This window comes from Malania oleifera, chromosome 8 (assembly GCF_029873635.1).
Source record: "Malania oleifera isolate guangnan ecotype guangnan chromosome 8, ASM2987363v1, whole genome shotgun sequence".
Classification (NCBI taxonomy): domain Eukaryota; kingdom Viridiplantae; phylum Streptophyta; class Magnoliopsida; order Santalales; family Ximeniaceae; genus Malania; species Malania oleifera.
The window spans coordinates 73,935,220-73,950,721 of record NC_080424.1 but is presented as its reverse complement, the minus strand read 5'-3'; the positions used below and the strand labels follow the sequence as shown (position 1 = coordinate 73,950,721).

General features: G+C 40.7%; 1 protein-coding gene across 1 annotated transcript in view; it reads left to right on the top strand.

The window, feature by feature from the left end:
• The window catches only part of LOC131162437 (calcium-transporting ATPase 3, endoplasmic reticulum-type), a 132,256-nt gene that overhangs the window by 22,314 nt on the left and 94,440 nt on the right, over positions 1-15,502 (top strand). Inside the window, exons 6-9 of the mRNA XM_058118897.1 lie at positions 5,759-5,833; positions 7,027-7,072; positions 7,412-7,471; positions 7,583-7,663. Of these exons, the coding sequence (XP_057974880.1) occupies positions 5,759-5,833; positions 7,027-7,072; positions 7,412-7,471; positions 7,583-7,663 (262 nt within the window). The remainder of the gene's footprint in view (positions 1-5,758; positions 5,834-7,026; positions 7,073-7,411; positions 7,472-7,582; positions 7,664-15,502) is intronic.

The window sequence follows — 15,502 nt, the reverse complement described above, 5'->3', positions numbered from 1 at the left end:
TATTGTTATGGAATAAAGTGATTTTTCTAGCTTTGGGCTTTGGCTTTTGGTGGGGGGTGGGGGGGTGTTTAGGATGCCATTGAGTGATTTGAGAAGTGAATGGGGGCAGCTCTTTTGTAATTGGTTTTGTTCTTTTTACTTGTTGGAGGACATCTTGTCCTCTAGCTCTTGCAGCTCTGCTGCTTTCTTAATAAATTTCCTTTTTAATCCCAAAAAAATGTGTATATAAGTAGTTGGTACAACGGTGTTTGTTCCCATAAGTCACTGTTGTAGCTGTACAGGAATTTGCTAAGTTTCCATAATTGTCTTCCAATTGAAACCATACCTCTTGATTAATCATTGTCAGGCTGGGATTGATGGGATACATAAACAAATCCCCTGCTTTAAATTTTTGAGTGGGTTGACACTTGTAAAATTGTCACATATGATGCATTTTTGGTTCTAAGAGAATAATATTTAGAAAAAATATATTTTTAATGGAAAAAGAAGATATAATCATTGAAGAGGAAAGAATGTACATATAGGAGAAAAAGATCTTATTATAAAAAGAAGAAACCAAAATAGGCTAGAACACAATCAAATAAAATCGCCTTCCAGTCTTTTTGAATACCCGAGAAAGGCACCCCATTTAAAACTGCCAGCTGGCAAAAGACCGGGAGAGGCCAAGTACTAAATCCTATCCCAACACAAAGTACCAGAACTCTTCTTTCCAAAAAGAGAGGGTGGTAATTTCTCTGATGAATCTGGACAAACTCAATCCTCCCTAAAAATAGAAAATATCTTACTCGTGATTCCTAAGAGGAAGAGCAATGTAATAGATGCGAAGCGGATTTGGAGCTTTCAAAAGTCAAAACACAAAAACCAAATATCTGGAGGTGGCTAGGGTTCCACTCATGTACGAAGGGGCAAAGAAGTCTGGACTGGGTCGTCTGTTCCTTATTTTGGATTTGGTCCAGCTATGTGAGAAAGAAGGTGCCTCTTTTTGAACAAAGTTGGACCACTTAATTGAAAATGTTTGGACAATAATGCTATGGACTTTTCTTTGGATTCAGAAAAAGGCTTTTCTCACCCATGGCTCTCACAGATGCATCTTGTCTCTAAATAGGCCATTGCAAGGATAAGGGCGACCTGGCCCCTTCCCTGTCCAATCATGTTATAGTGCAGGACCAATATCCTAGCCAAAACTCACAGAAGCAATATATTCTTCAATCATCTGCTAATGAAATTCAAAACCTTTCAGTTCTCCAAGATGAGCATTGAATGGATCAACATTCAGAGCATAGTCAGGACGATTTTATTTTGTTTTTGAAAATGGATTGTGACGAAAATGAAGATAAAAATAGAAGAGCCTGATTAGTTGTTGATTCTGATTTTTCAGAGGGATTAGAGGCTGGTGTCTGCAAGAATAATAAAAAAGAAGAAGCTGGTTGGGTAGGAAACATGATGTTTCAGGTTCCAAACCTGATAAATCTGATGGTCCTAGGGTGTATGCTCGTTGAAAGGATGCTCTGATGAGTGCGGAAATGAGGAAACTACAAGATGTGAAGAGAGAGCATTCCAGTGAGATAGGGCCGAAGATTTTAAGGAGAGATTCTGAAGGAGATTTGAGTATCGTGGAAGATACACACGCTAAGAGGAAGGATACAGCTAGTGATGGAGTTAGCAAAGGAAAGGAGGTTAAGAAATGTCGAGATCTTTCAAATAAATATAATATGACATTATTGAGTTTGATTGTTTTGGGGGTTTGCTGTTGGATGAGATTCAGGAACAATATGGATATGTTTTTGACTCTTGTGATGTACTTGGGGACTTTTCATATGTACATCCACCCCTGTTGGAAGGATTGGAGGGGGTTTCTATTTTTGAAAACAATGGGTTGGGCAGTAAACTGCAGTGCTAGGATGGAATATTACCTATACGAGTGGAGGTGATTTCTGATTTAGAAGTTCAACATATTATGGATAAACTGGATTTAAAGATGTGTGATGGTGGAGGAATTGAAGTGTGCTATGATGGGGGTAAATACTAAGTGAAGAAGGGACAGTGGGAGTTAGCAAATTTGAAGTCCGTAGTGAATTACGACTGAAAGGGATTGAAAAAGGGTTTTCTCCGTTAATTTTATTTTTTGTTTATTTTTTTAATTTTTAATTTTTTCCAGGTGGACTTCTTGCCCCTTTAGGTTGTAACTTCTCTTTCTCGATCCAATATACCTTTTTTTTTTGTTTTTTCTTATGAGAAAAAAAGAGAAGCTTTCAAAGGCCTCTTACCCTGCAGCAGATTGTTGGTGTTAACTCTATTAAAAACAAACAACCAACCAAGCAAATGCCTTGATCTTAGAGGGGACTTTAGTTGTCTATATGAAATGATGAAGGGAAAATGATTAAAAGATTTGGCCAGATGCTCAAATAAAGATCTTGAAGAATAGAAACCTGAGAAATTCAAACCCCGTCTTCGATTATCCTTCTCACTTGAGAAATGACAGTCTTCCAAGAGAACCAACAAAGAAGATAGTTCCTCCAACTCCCTATCATTTAGAGGCCTATGAAAAGGAAAATCTCAATGAGAAGTAGGCCCTTTTGAATTGAGGAAGTAATGACATTGCACTAGAGAATGATGATATAAACAAGGGATTGAAATGGAAAGCACATTATTCCCCACCCATATGTCTTCCCAAAAAGTATCAAGGTCCATTGCGCACAACATATAAATGTAAGGAATAATCAAAGGATAAATCTGAGAAATACTTTTCAAGGACACTCCATAGAGCATCTTAAATCCCAACTAGTATCCCACCCATTAGAACGTAAGCCAAGTTCTTGACTTTTTATTACTTTATGCCAAAGAGAATGCTCCTCAAAAGGAAAATGCCACAGCTATTTACTGAATAAGGCAGTGGTTTTTAGACACCATATTTCCAAAGACCCAAACCACCCTCCACCTTAGATCTATACTTATTCTCCCAAGTAATCAAATGATCTTTCTCCTCCTCTACCCCTGACCATATGAAATCTCTCATTACTTTATCAATTTTCCTATCTACCCCAACTGGAATTTTAAAATGGATAAAGAATAAAGAGGGAATACCACAGAGACATGCTTGTATAAGAGTGATACAATTGCTTAGAGAAAATAAAACACCTTTCCTCCCATCTAGTCACCAAGGGCCACTCAAGAATGCCGCATCCAGCTAAGGAAGCTTGCTGCAAAACCTGGCACGGCTAAGATCAATAGTCGCAATCCCACTCTTACCCAAATTTATTTTTAAACCCGAAGCCTTCTAAAAGTTCTGTAGAATTGTGCGAACATTCAAAAAGGACTCTTTTTGATCATATAAGAAAAAATTAGTATAATATGCAAACTGAAGATGAGACACGACCACAACTGCACTACCCTCGATCCCCTTCATATGACTATCCACAGCCATATCATTCAACCTACTCAAATTATCAATGACTAGAATGAACAAAAAAGTTGATAGAGGATCCCATTGCCCAACCCCTCTCGAAGCTCTAAACCACTCCTTAGGCTCCTCATTGATAATGATCGAGTAGAAAGCTTTAGACAAAAGCCCCCTCATCCAACCCCGCCACCTCTCCCTAAACCCCTCATTAGAGATATTTTAACCAAGATATTCCAATTGACCATATCATAAGCCTTTTCAAAATCCAACTTAGATATAACCCCCTCTTATTCCTCCTATGAATATCCTCCATTATTTCTAAGCACTTTGAGCCTTAGAAATAATATCTCCTGTCACTTTACTCAGCCTATCTACAAGCACTTCTGCAACAATTTTGTAAACATTTGTGACTAGATTGATAGGTCGAATATCAGCAACTTGGAAACCCAATCCTTCACTAAAGTAATGGAAGTAGAATTAAAATCTCTGTTTTTAGTGCCATTTATACACACACACATAATTTTTTTTTTTAACAAATTAATAATGCATTGTCATAGTTAGGTTTATAAATTAGAGTACCAATAGTAAACACTATTTATAGTAATGTTATATGAATAATATGTCTCACTTTTAAAATTTAGTACCAAATGAATTTTTTTTGAATTTAAAATTTAGAATAATTCTAACATGTGTAATTAATTCTAGAATAACTATGACTGAGGTAGTTCGAAAAGACCTGACAACACGTTTTAGCATTCTGAGAATGTTGCTCTAGATTATATGAAATGGCGGAAAGGATTTATAGGGCCTTGCCGAGGTTTGATTGTTGTTGTTTGTGGCTGTTGCTGTTGTGTTTTTATAGAGAATGTTTTAATTATCTAATTTTATAAGATGCACATGTAGCGTATATGAATTTTTCAATATAGTAGATGATTAAATAGTAAATGCCGCGAGTTGGTGTTGGCCTTTCTTGTCCACATAAGCACGAAATATCCCCACTTACAAAAATGCAAGATTTAATTTCTATATGTAGGTTGAAGGAGAAATTGAAAAACATGTAATACATAGAGAGTTAAAGAAGGTTGAGTAAAATGGGAAGTGCTTCATCGTGTTATGTGATTGTGGATTACCCTTAAAATTAAAAGGAAAGTTCTATAGGACAGCCAATAGATTAGCTGTGCTATGTGGTTGAGAATGTTGGGTAACTAAGAAAAAGAAAATCTTACTTTTTCCAAAAATAAAAAAAGGGGACAAAAAAAAAGTAAGAAAAAGAAAAAATATATCCAAAAATAGAATTTGTTGAAATGAGAATGCTAAGGTGGATGAGTGATAAAATTATTATTGTAAAAGATAAATTAAGGAATGAACACTTTTTTGGTAAATTTGGCATAAAACTTGTAGAAGATAAGGGAAGAGTAAAGATAGCTTTGGCACATGCAACATAGGCCAAATAAGGAGTGAACTTGGTAATGTTAGTGGTAGTAGGAGGGGAAGGGGTAGACTTGGAATAAAATGGAGTGAGATAGCACGTAAAGATTTGATTACCCTCTGTTGGTCGAAGGATATTGTCCTAGATTGTATAAAATGGCCGAAGGGGGATTTATGAAGCCAACACCACCTAGTAGGACTCAAGGCTTGTTTGTTGTTGTTGGTGTTGTAGAATTACAAATATAATTTGTAATTATTTTATTACTGTACAGGTTAGATGTGAATTTAATGGAGTCAAATAATTGACTTTGATTTAGATAGGATGGGATATTATTTTTCTTGTATGGTTTAAAATTTAAATTTCTCAAATCAACCCTTTTGTATCACAACATGTGGAATTCTTTGGAGAGACATTTTGGCCTTAGGTCATTTGCTTAAAATTTTTTTGAGTGCAAATAATATTTTTTTGATTGAATTATAGATCTTTTAATGGTAAATTTTTGGATAGGTATTTTGATATGTTTCTCTTTACATGAACATCAACAAACAACAACAACAACAACACAACCAAGTCTTAAGTCCCACTAGGTGGGGTCAGTTATATGAATCTTTTCCTGCAATTGATGTAATTCCATTAAAATTTCATGCATCAAAATTAGGAGTTTTTGGCTTGGATGTTATGGTTTTAGGAAGACATTCTTCCTTGGAGCATACAAAGTTATTATATTTTAAATGATCAAAATGTATGTTAAGAATACGATCATTGCCTTAAATAGACCGATGTAAGAGTTCTTTCTTGTATTAACACATTTAAAAAGTAAGGATATTTTTGTTACGTATGATGTTCTATTAAGGATGATTTTGTATAGTCAAATATTATTCTTGGCCATGAATTTTTAATATGGAATGCTGGTTTAATTGCGTTTACAGGTTATTTTGATGATATTGGCTGCAAATGCGGCTGTGGGCATAATTATAGAAACAAATGCTGAAAAGGCTCTCAAGGTAAGTTTGTCGGATCTAATGTGAGGATGCTCAAATAAATATTACCAACTATTCAATTAAGGCTTTGGATGATTTATGGCAATCTTTTGCGTGAATTTTGTATTTGATGTTTGGCACCTAAGAAACAGCAGATACAAAAAATATGCACCTAGTTAAAAAGAAATGTTAAGATGGATAAGTGTTGTAACTCTTAAAATAAGAAATAAACATAACACTTGTAGAAAAATAAGATGGTTTGCACTTTTGCAACATAGACTAAATAGCATGCCAGTGGGGAAGAGTGATTTGATTGAGGTTGGAGGTGGCAGGAAGGGAAACTAAGGAAAACTTGGATTGAGATGGTAAGGATTTTGTAGCCTTCAACTCTCCCTTGGGGAAACAGGGAGGCATAGTTCATGTTTGATCAAGCTGGCGGAAAGGGATTCATACTGTCAAGCGCATATATTTTTATGGTTATTTCCATTGATATGTGATGCCTCGTGCTTGTTTAACTTCCCATAAATTTGTGATTCTGAGATCCTTGCATTCATTAAATGACCAGTTACCCCAGTTTGCCCATTTCCTGATTGATCAACAGATTTCCTTTGTGCCTAATGCACACCTTCAGTGCCTGCGTGTGTGTTGATAGTTATCTATTTAGTTTTGTGAACTAGTTTGTCAGCAGTCATTGTATATCGGCACACATTTCTACAAAGTATAACTGCATCTGTGTTAAAATCTCGAAAAATGTGTATGTGAACTACATTCATATTTTAATGCACTCTGAAATTTTACTATAAATTATTTGAATGTGCTCATTCTTTAAATCAATTGTATTCAGCAACTTCCAGTTCAACTGTGGAGACTGATCAACATCTTATTAGAAAAGAGAAGTTTTAAGGCTGAGTAACTGGTTTTAATCACAGTGATGTAATGTTATTTTGTCCCTTAGAAGCGAAAATATTCTGAATGTCTTATCTCACCTATACACTACTTGATCATTAAAAGGCGTTGCGAAGAAAAAAATATGTTGCCTGTGTTGAGTAATGTTGGCCTATTTAAGTTGGCTTTAGTTCTCACTTTTCTTGCAGCAGAGGACAAAGGAATGTAATTTCCCCAACATTTTACTTTTTCTTCTTGTTGATGTTAGAAAATTTTATTTATCCTGTGCTGCTGGGGCTCATTTGAAACATTTTTTTCCCTTCCATTTATAGGAGTTGCGTGCTTATCAAGCTGATGTTGCAACTGTGCTGCGAAATGGTAAAGCAAACATTCTAATGTTCAACATGATAAATGTCAATGTATGCAATGATGCTACTAAAACTTTGACTTAATTGATTTGTGTTTTCGGATTTTGAAATTTTATATCTTTGTTTGTGCTGACTTGCCATTTTTGGAAATAATGTTACTGATCAATCTTTCAGTGTCATTGATACACTTATGATTAGATTGGCTATCTTTGAAGAGAGATTTTTGTAGCTTTGTTATATGTTAGTGCTGTTCGATCCCTTTTGCTCAAATGGTCACATTCTAGTGCTAAAAGCATTTAATTTTTCTCATCATTGGTTACACTTATTTTGAATATTAAACACTCTTCAGGTTGCTTCTCAATCTTACCCGCAACAGACCTTGTCCCTGGGGATATTGTTGAAGTTAGTGGTACGTTAATCACATTTATCTTGTGGAAATCTTCAAATTCTCAAAAGTGGTTTGTTATGTCAAACAGGAGCATTAATAAGTTGACTCATTTGTTTTGTGTGAAACAAATAGTGGGCTGCAAAATTCCAGCGGATATGAGAATGATTGATATGCCAGGTGATCAATTACGTGTTGATCAGGCAATTCTTACAGGTAGATCTGCCTGCCTATCTTGAATATCGTATATTATTATCATTTATTTATTTATTTCCTGATCCTCAATTCTCAAGTGCATTTCCAAAGCTTTCTAAAAGAAAGAAAATCTCATTCAATGTTTCCTGATATATTTAATCATATGATCGTCATGCTTCTTGGTTTGATGCACGTTTCAAAAGTATCTTTTCAGAGGTGGGAGTTGGGTTCAGGCCTCAGGTTTCATTGGCAATCTATAACTGAATACAGTGTGTGTTTCCTATTTGCTAATTGCTAGTCATTATTTATGTGAGAAGCATGTGATCCAGTCAGTATTGTCTATACGTTCTTCACATTTATCCTTCGATTATGGGCTAAACGGATGCAAACATAAAATTGTGAGATTTTCTAAGGCCTAACTGGGATGAGTTGGTTTTTGAGGTAGCTTAGGCACAATGTGGCTCTCTCCTATCTCTTGTCTTGTAACTACTCCTTGGCATCATGACTGCTGCAGAACATGGAAGCTGGGGATTACTTTCAATCCATTCCGATTGATCTAAGACTGTATGAAGTGGGAAAGGGAGATCGTTTTCTTGTTCTTGATTGTACCCGCATTCTCAACTGGTGGGTGAGGCTTTCTTTGGTGCTAGGAAAGTGGTTCTTGGATGGATTGGTGTTGTTTTTTGGTAGGTTGAGAAGGGGATTCTGAGGTCTTAGATTTGGAAGTCTGGGTTATTGGTTGGCAATTCGACCAAAAAAACTTGGTAAGTTCTTGGAGATGGGGCTGAGAAGGAAAGACTGATGTTTCTCAATGTTTGTTCCTGATGGATCAAAAGGGGATGGATGCCAAGAGTTTGTGAACAAGTTCTTTGCATTGGTTAGGGTTTTCTCCACTGGTAATGGTGGTGTAGGCGAATGATTACAGCAAGGCATTCGTTAATGGAGCCAGGTAGTATTAGATTTGGTAGTGTGAGATATTGGTTGGTGATTTGGCTGACAAAACTTGGGATGTTCTTGGAGATAGGGTTGAGATGGAAAGGAAGATATTTTTCAGTGCTTGTTCCTGGTTGATAAAAAAGGGATGACTGCGTGAGTTCATTAAAAATTCTGTTCATTGGTTAGGGTTTTCTCTGCTGGTAATGGTGGTGTTGGCGAGAAGGTTTACAGTGAGACATTTGTTCATAGAGCCAGATAGTGACAGCGGAGGAGAATGTGATCTATGCAAGATGTGCTTGTGCGATGCAGGTGCAGCAACAGCTTGTTGGTTCATTGTCAGCGGGACATCATCTCTGTATGGGGACTATGGCACGGGTTTTGTTGATGTCTTGGAGTGTGTTGAAGATGGGGTGAAGTTGGTGAAGGGGCTTGACAATACTTTGGACTTGGGGCAGATTTTGGTTAGTAAAGGATTTGAGGTGGGAATAAGCCGAATTTCCAAATGTCTTAAGTTGTAGCAGGCCAAATTCCTGTCCAGTGGACTTTGAATAAAATGTCAAGATCCACTTCAGGATATGATTTTTGGTGAGCCTCAGAGGACTTCTGAAGGCTATGCAGCTGAAAATCGTATGTGTAAGGGCTACTGTCATCCACCTGTCATCCACATGAGTTTGACTTGTGGAGAGGATAATGCAACGAAACTAAAGGATTTGCAGGTGAAAAAGAAGAAAAATTATAGAGGGGTCAAGTGGGACAACTGGGTCTGTTGGCTTTGTTTCTGGTATGTCAACTGGAGTGGAAAAGAGAATGGTTGTGAAACTGATGGAGTGGTTAGGGAAGTTCCTTTGGAGAATGTTGATTCTGTGTTGGAGCAGGTGTATCAACCTGCTGGTGATCTGGGTTGGTTTGAGCTGGTCAGGGTTTGCACACAGAGGTGGATCGTAATTTGAGGGGCTGTTATGGAAGATCTAGTGTCGGTAAGGCATATATGAAGATCAACTCGATTAAGGTGCATCCTCCTCTACAAAGGGCAAAATTACAAGTCCTGTATGAAAGGGAGGGGGCTGCTGCTTACGTCATTTCAAGGCACAAGTTCTCCCTCTGGAGACACTTACCCTACTTAGCTCGACTGTAAGGCAGGAGGGATTGCAGAAGCAAACTTCTCATGCGAGTAAGTTTTAAAAAATAATGCAGCTGTTAATATTTATATCGAGGAAATGCAGAATTGTTCAGAGTCAGATTTGGTAACAAGGGTAAAGAAACATATTGTATTGAGGAGAAAAGAAATAGGGATATTTCTCATGTGCCACCATCTCCTCTTAAAGGTTTGGAGAGGGTTTTCTGTTTTTGAGTAGGATGGGTTCAATGAAGAGGTGCCTGTAAGTAATCAAGATGGGGAGGGTCTTATGCCCATGCTTGTGGAGGAGATTAGTGAGAAGAGTATTGAAACTCAATAGCTAATGATAAGTTGGGATTGTGGATGTCTAATATTGTAGGGTGAGGAGTTTGCCTGATGGTGGTAAAAGTGAGGCAAGGAAAGGCCAATGGGAATTAGCAAATTTGCAATGTTCTGCGAATTACAATGGTGAGGGATTAAAGAGGGATTTTCTTAACTAGGATGTATAGATTCTTTTTTCATTTTCAGTTTTTTTTTTTTCCTTCCTTGTTGATATTTTCGCTTTTGATTCTTATCCTTCCCCTACATTTTAATTAGGGATGACAAAACAGATTGAAAATCGACGGGTGACTTGTGACCTGCCTAAACCGGGTTAGGGTTTGATACAAGCTGACCCATTTATCAATGGGTCAACTCGGACCCGACCCATTTATTAAACGGGTTAGGCGGGTCCGGGTTGGGTCACCTTCCGAGTGACCCGTTTATCTGCATATATATATTTTAAACCTGACCATACCCTTTCCCTCTCCCTCATCCTCAGTTGGCGACTTGGTAGTGACCCTCACGCCTCATGGCCTCACCTGTCACCTCACCCTTTCCTCTCCCTACCCTCTCCTTCTCCTTCCCCCTCAGTCGGCATTGACCTTTGCAATCCCTCTTGCAGTCAGCAGTCTCGCTCAGTCCCTCACCACAGTTCCCTATTTTCCCCAAACCCAGAAGACTCACGGCTCACTCCCTGCTACGGTGCTACCCAGACGGCGTCACGGCAGGCACCCTGTCACCCCCATATCAGTCGATCAAACGCAGAAGACTCACGACCATCTCGGCATCTCCCATTCAACCATTCTTTGTCCTCTAACTCTCACCAACGCAGGCACCTAGCTGTTTCTTGTTGGCCCGTCGCAGGCTCGCAGTGGCAGTACCCCCCACCCCCAGATATGAGATCTCCAAATTTCCCTGCACCTGTGGCAGGGTGTCACGAGCTAAGCTTGTTCAGGGCATTATGCTTGCCTGTGACCGCTTGCCTTGTGTGTTTGGGATGGGTTTCCATCATGTAAATACTATTGTAGGGTTATTTTCCAGTATTTATTTCATTGTAAGCCAAATAAGGCAGTATGACTCCTCGGTCACTTTGATGTTTCCTAGTGCCAGAGTGAGAATGGCCCAGAAAGCTCTTTAGGGGAGGGTGAGTGTTCATCAATCATTGTAAAACTCACTAGCAATTGTCAACGTGCTTAGCCTACTTGCCCCCCTCGCTAAGTACAACATGTCAACGGAGGATTTGTTAATGAATTACGTTTGCTTCAATATTTACTGCTTGGTTGCCACGGCTTTCATGAATTGATTATTATTTCCGCTGCTATCTGATTGAATGTTAATGAAAGTGCTACGTGGATGAATGTTGGTAAACAATAGGCTGGCTAGTTAAGCAAGAGTGCTTTAGCTAGCGCCGCACGGCCCTTCACAACGGTGTGAAAAAGGCGGACCGTGACATTTGGTATCAGAGCCAAGGCTCAGTTACTACGAGAATTCAATTACCTTCGTTGTGGGATTTTGGAAGCTTTGGTAATTGACCATGGCACCAAACAATGCTGAGAGACTTGGTGCACTGGAAGCACAGGTTGAAGAGACAACCAACAATATGGCCAAAGAGATGGCCCAACTGAGGGGACTTGTTGATGAGGTGATGGGATCACAGCAACATCAAGCAAGTTTGACAAGTGAAATGTCAGAGGACTTTCACCACACTGTGGAAACTTTGCAGGCCCGGATGGCTGATCTAGATGCAAAGGTGAATCTGATGGTTCTTGCTATGGGGAACTCCAACACTTCGGGAGTCAGCAAGACCAAGGTGCCAGAACCCAGGACGTATGGGGGTGCCCGTGATGCTAAGGAGTTAGAGAACTTCTTGTTTGATATGGAACAGTATTTCCGCGCTGTGAGGATGCCCTCGGAACAGGTGAAAGTGGATACTGCAACCATGTACTTGGTGGGTGACGCCAAACTGTGGTGGCGTGCTAAGTACTATGACATTGAGAATGGAAACTGTGTAATTGATAGTTGGGCAGACTTGAAGAGAGAGCTCAAGGCCCAATTTTTTCCTGAAAATGTTGAGTATAATGCAAGGAGAAAACTGAGAGATCTCAAGCATACGGGGTCGATCAGCGAATATGTGAAACAATTCTCTGCTTTAATGTTGGATATTCGGGATATGTCGGAGAAGGACAAGTTGTTCTATTTTCTTGAGGGGATGAAACCATGGGCAAGGACTGAACTTCATAGACAAAGAGTTCAAGACTTGCCTACCGCACAAGCTGCTGCAGAACGCTTGACTGACTATGCTGGGGAGAAAACCACTTCGTCCAAAGGATCTAGCGGAGAGGGAAACAATGGAAAGTCTTTCAAGAAAGGCAAACCCAAGAATGGGGGAGCCGAATAAAGCATCAACCTCAAAGGAAGCTTCGTCGTCTCGAGGGTTCAACACACCCAAGGGAAAGGGTAAACTTGAGTGTTTCTTGTGTCGAGGTCCTCATAGAGTCTTTGAGTGCCCTCACAAGGCATCACTTAATGCTTTATAGGCTTCCATTGCCGAACAGGCAGGGGAAGACGATGGGGAAGAAGATGAGACCCCGAGGATGGGTGCAATGCGGCAGGTGAGCGCATTGGAAAAGCAGGCGAAAGTACCAAAGGTTACACGAGCCAGAGGGCTAATGTTTGTGGACTTGAGAATCAATGGGAAGAGCACCCGTGCTATGGTGGATACCGGGGCTACCCATAACTTTATTTCGCAACCAGAAGCTTGGAGACTCAACTTATCCTTAGAGAAGGATACAAGACGCATGAAAGCAGTTAATTCTGTAGCCTAGCCTACTTTGGGAGTAGCCAAGCAAGTTACTGTGAAGCTTGGGCAGTGGGAAGGTCATGTGAATTTTACAGCAGTGCCATTGGATGACTTTCCAGTCATTCTGGGAATGGAGTTCCTAAGGGGAACGAAGGCAGTGATGATGCCTTCGGCTGGTTCCCTATGCCTGATGGGAGATCACCCGTGCATGGTGCAAGCTATTGCAACGAAAGGAGACGATGGGAAGTTCCTTTCAGCCATGCAACTCAAGAAAGGTCTGAGGAAGGGAGAGCAGACATATCTAGCCATGGTGGTGGTAGATAAAGAAGTAGGCAAAGAGCTGGTGCCTACAACTATCCAAGCGGTGTTGGATGAGTACAAGGAGGTGATGCCAGATAAGTTACCTCACGAATTACCTCCACTACGGGGTGTGGAGCATGAGATCGAGTTGTTTCCAGGGGTGAAACCACCTGCAAAAGGGCCATATCGGATGGCGCCTCCAGAGTTGGCAGAATTGAGGAAGCAACTTGATGAATTATTGGAAGCGGGATATGTTCGCCCTTCCAAAGCACCATTTGGAGCACCGGTGCTATTTCAGAAGAAACACGATGGGAGCCTACGAATGTGTGTAGACTACCGCGCGCTCAACAAGGTGACAGTGCGCAACAAGTATCCTATTCCGTTGATTGCTGATTTATTGGATCAGTTGAGTCACGCCAAGTACTTCACTAAACTTGACTTGAGGTCAGGTTATTATCAGGTGAGAAATGCTGATGGGGATGAGCCGAAGACTACTTGTGTGACACGGTATGGGGCATATGAATTCTTGGTGATGTCGTTCGGGTTGACGAATGCACCTGCAACATTCTGCACCTTGATGAACCAGGTTTTCTGTGAATACCTTGACAAGTTTGTCGTGGTGTACCTGGATGATATCGTTGTCTACAGTTCCACTCGGGAGGAACATAAAGAGCATCTGCGGAAGGTGTTCGATAGGCTGAAGGGAAACAGTCTATATGTGAAGAAGGAGAAGTGCTCTTTCGCTCAGAAAAGCATAAAATTCCTTGGTTATGTGATTGACCAAGGTCATATCAGAATGGATATGGAGAAGGTAAGGGCAATTCAAGAATGGAAGATCCCAACAACCGTGAAAGAGTTGCGTTCCTTTCTTGGCCTTGCCAATTACTACAGGAAGTTCGTAGAGGGGTATTCACGGAGAACGGCCCCTATGACAGAACTACTAAAGAAGGGTCATGGGTGGAACTGGACAGAGGAGTGCCAGGGAGCCTTTGATGACTTGAAGGATGCCATGATGAGAGATCCGGTTCTGGCTCTTCCGGATGTCATGAAACCCTTCGAGGTACAGACAGATGCATCAGACTTCGCCCTTGGAGGAGTCTTGGTACAGGAGGGACACCCTGTTGCGTATGAAAGCCGTAAGCTTAGTGAAGCGGAGCGGAAGTACACAGCTCAAGAGAAGGAGATGTTAGCGGTGATACATTGTCTCCGTGTGTGGAGGCATTACTTACTTGGGGCAAGGTTTGTCGTGAAAACAGATAATTCAGGTGTTAGCCATTTCTTCACACAGCCAAAGTTGACACCCAAGCAGGGCCGATGGCAAGAATTCTTGGCAGAGTTTGATTTCTCATTTGAGCACAAGGCGGGGCGATTGAACCAAGTCGCGGATGCACTGAGTAGACAGGCCGAACTGGCGGCCTTACAAATGGTAACACATCTGACTTCAAGTACTGTTACCACAACGATGCGGGAGCGCATCAAAGAGAACTTAGCCAAAGATCCAGTTGCGCAGAACTTAATGAAACTTACCGAAGAAGGGAAGGCACGACAGTTTTGGATGGAAGATGGATTGCTGATAACCCATGGTAACCGGCTCTTTGTGCCACGAGCAGGTGATCTGAGGAAGACATTGCTGAAGGAATGTCATGATACCATGTGGGCCGGACATCCAGGATGGCAGCGCACTTTGGCCTTACTAAAGCGGGGGTACTATTGGCCGCACATGCTTGATGATGTGGTTGATTATACCCGAACTTGTCTCACTTGCCAACAAGACAAGGTTGAGCGGAGTAAAACGGCTGGGCTGTTGGAGCCCTTACCAGTACCATCCAAACCGTGGGAAAGTGTCTCATTGGACTTCATCACCAACCTGCCCAGAGTGGGAGACGCAGGGTCTATACTTGTTATCATAGACAGGTTTTCGAAGTATGGTACATTCATAGCCGCACCGAAGTACTGTTCGGCAGAGGAGACAGCACAATTATTTTTTAAGACCATTATGAAATATTGGGGTGTTCCCCACGACATTGTTAGTGACCGAGACTCAAGATTCACTGGCAACTTCTGGACAGAACTTTTCAGAATCCTCGGTTCACGACTAGAAATCTCTTCGAGTTATCACCCACAGACAGATGGACAGACGGAGAGATTCAATGGGCTACTTGAAGAGTACTTGCGCCACTTTGTCAACGCCAACCAGAAGAATTGGGTGCAGCTACTCGATGTGGCTCAGTTCTGTTTCAATGCCCAAAAGTGCTCCACAACCAACAAGAGTCCTTTTGAGCTTGTTACAGGCCAGCAGCCGCTGTTACCTCACACAGTGGATGAGCCGTACAGAGGAAAGAGTCCCAGGGTGTACGTCTTTACCAAAGAATGGAAACGAAATGCT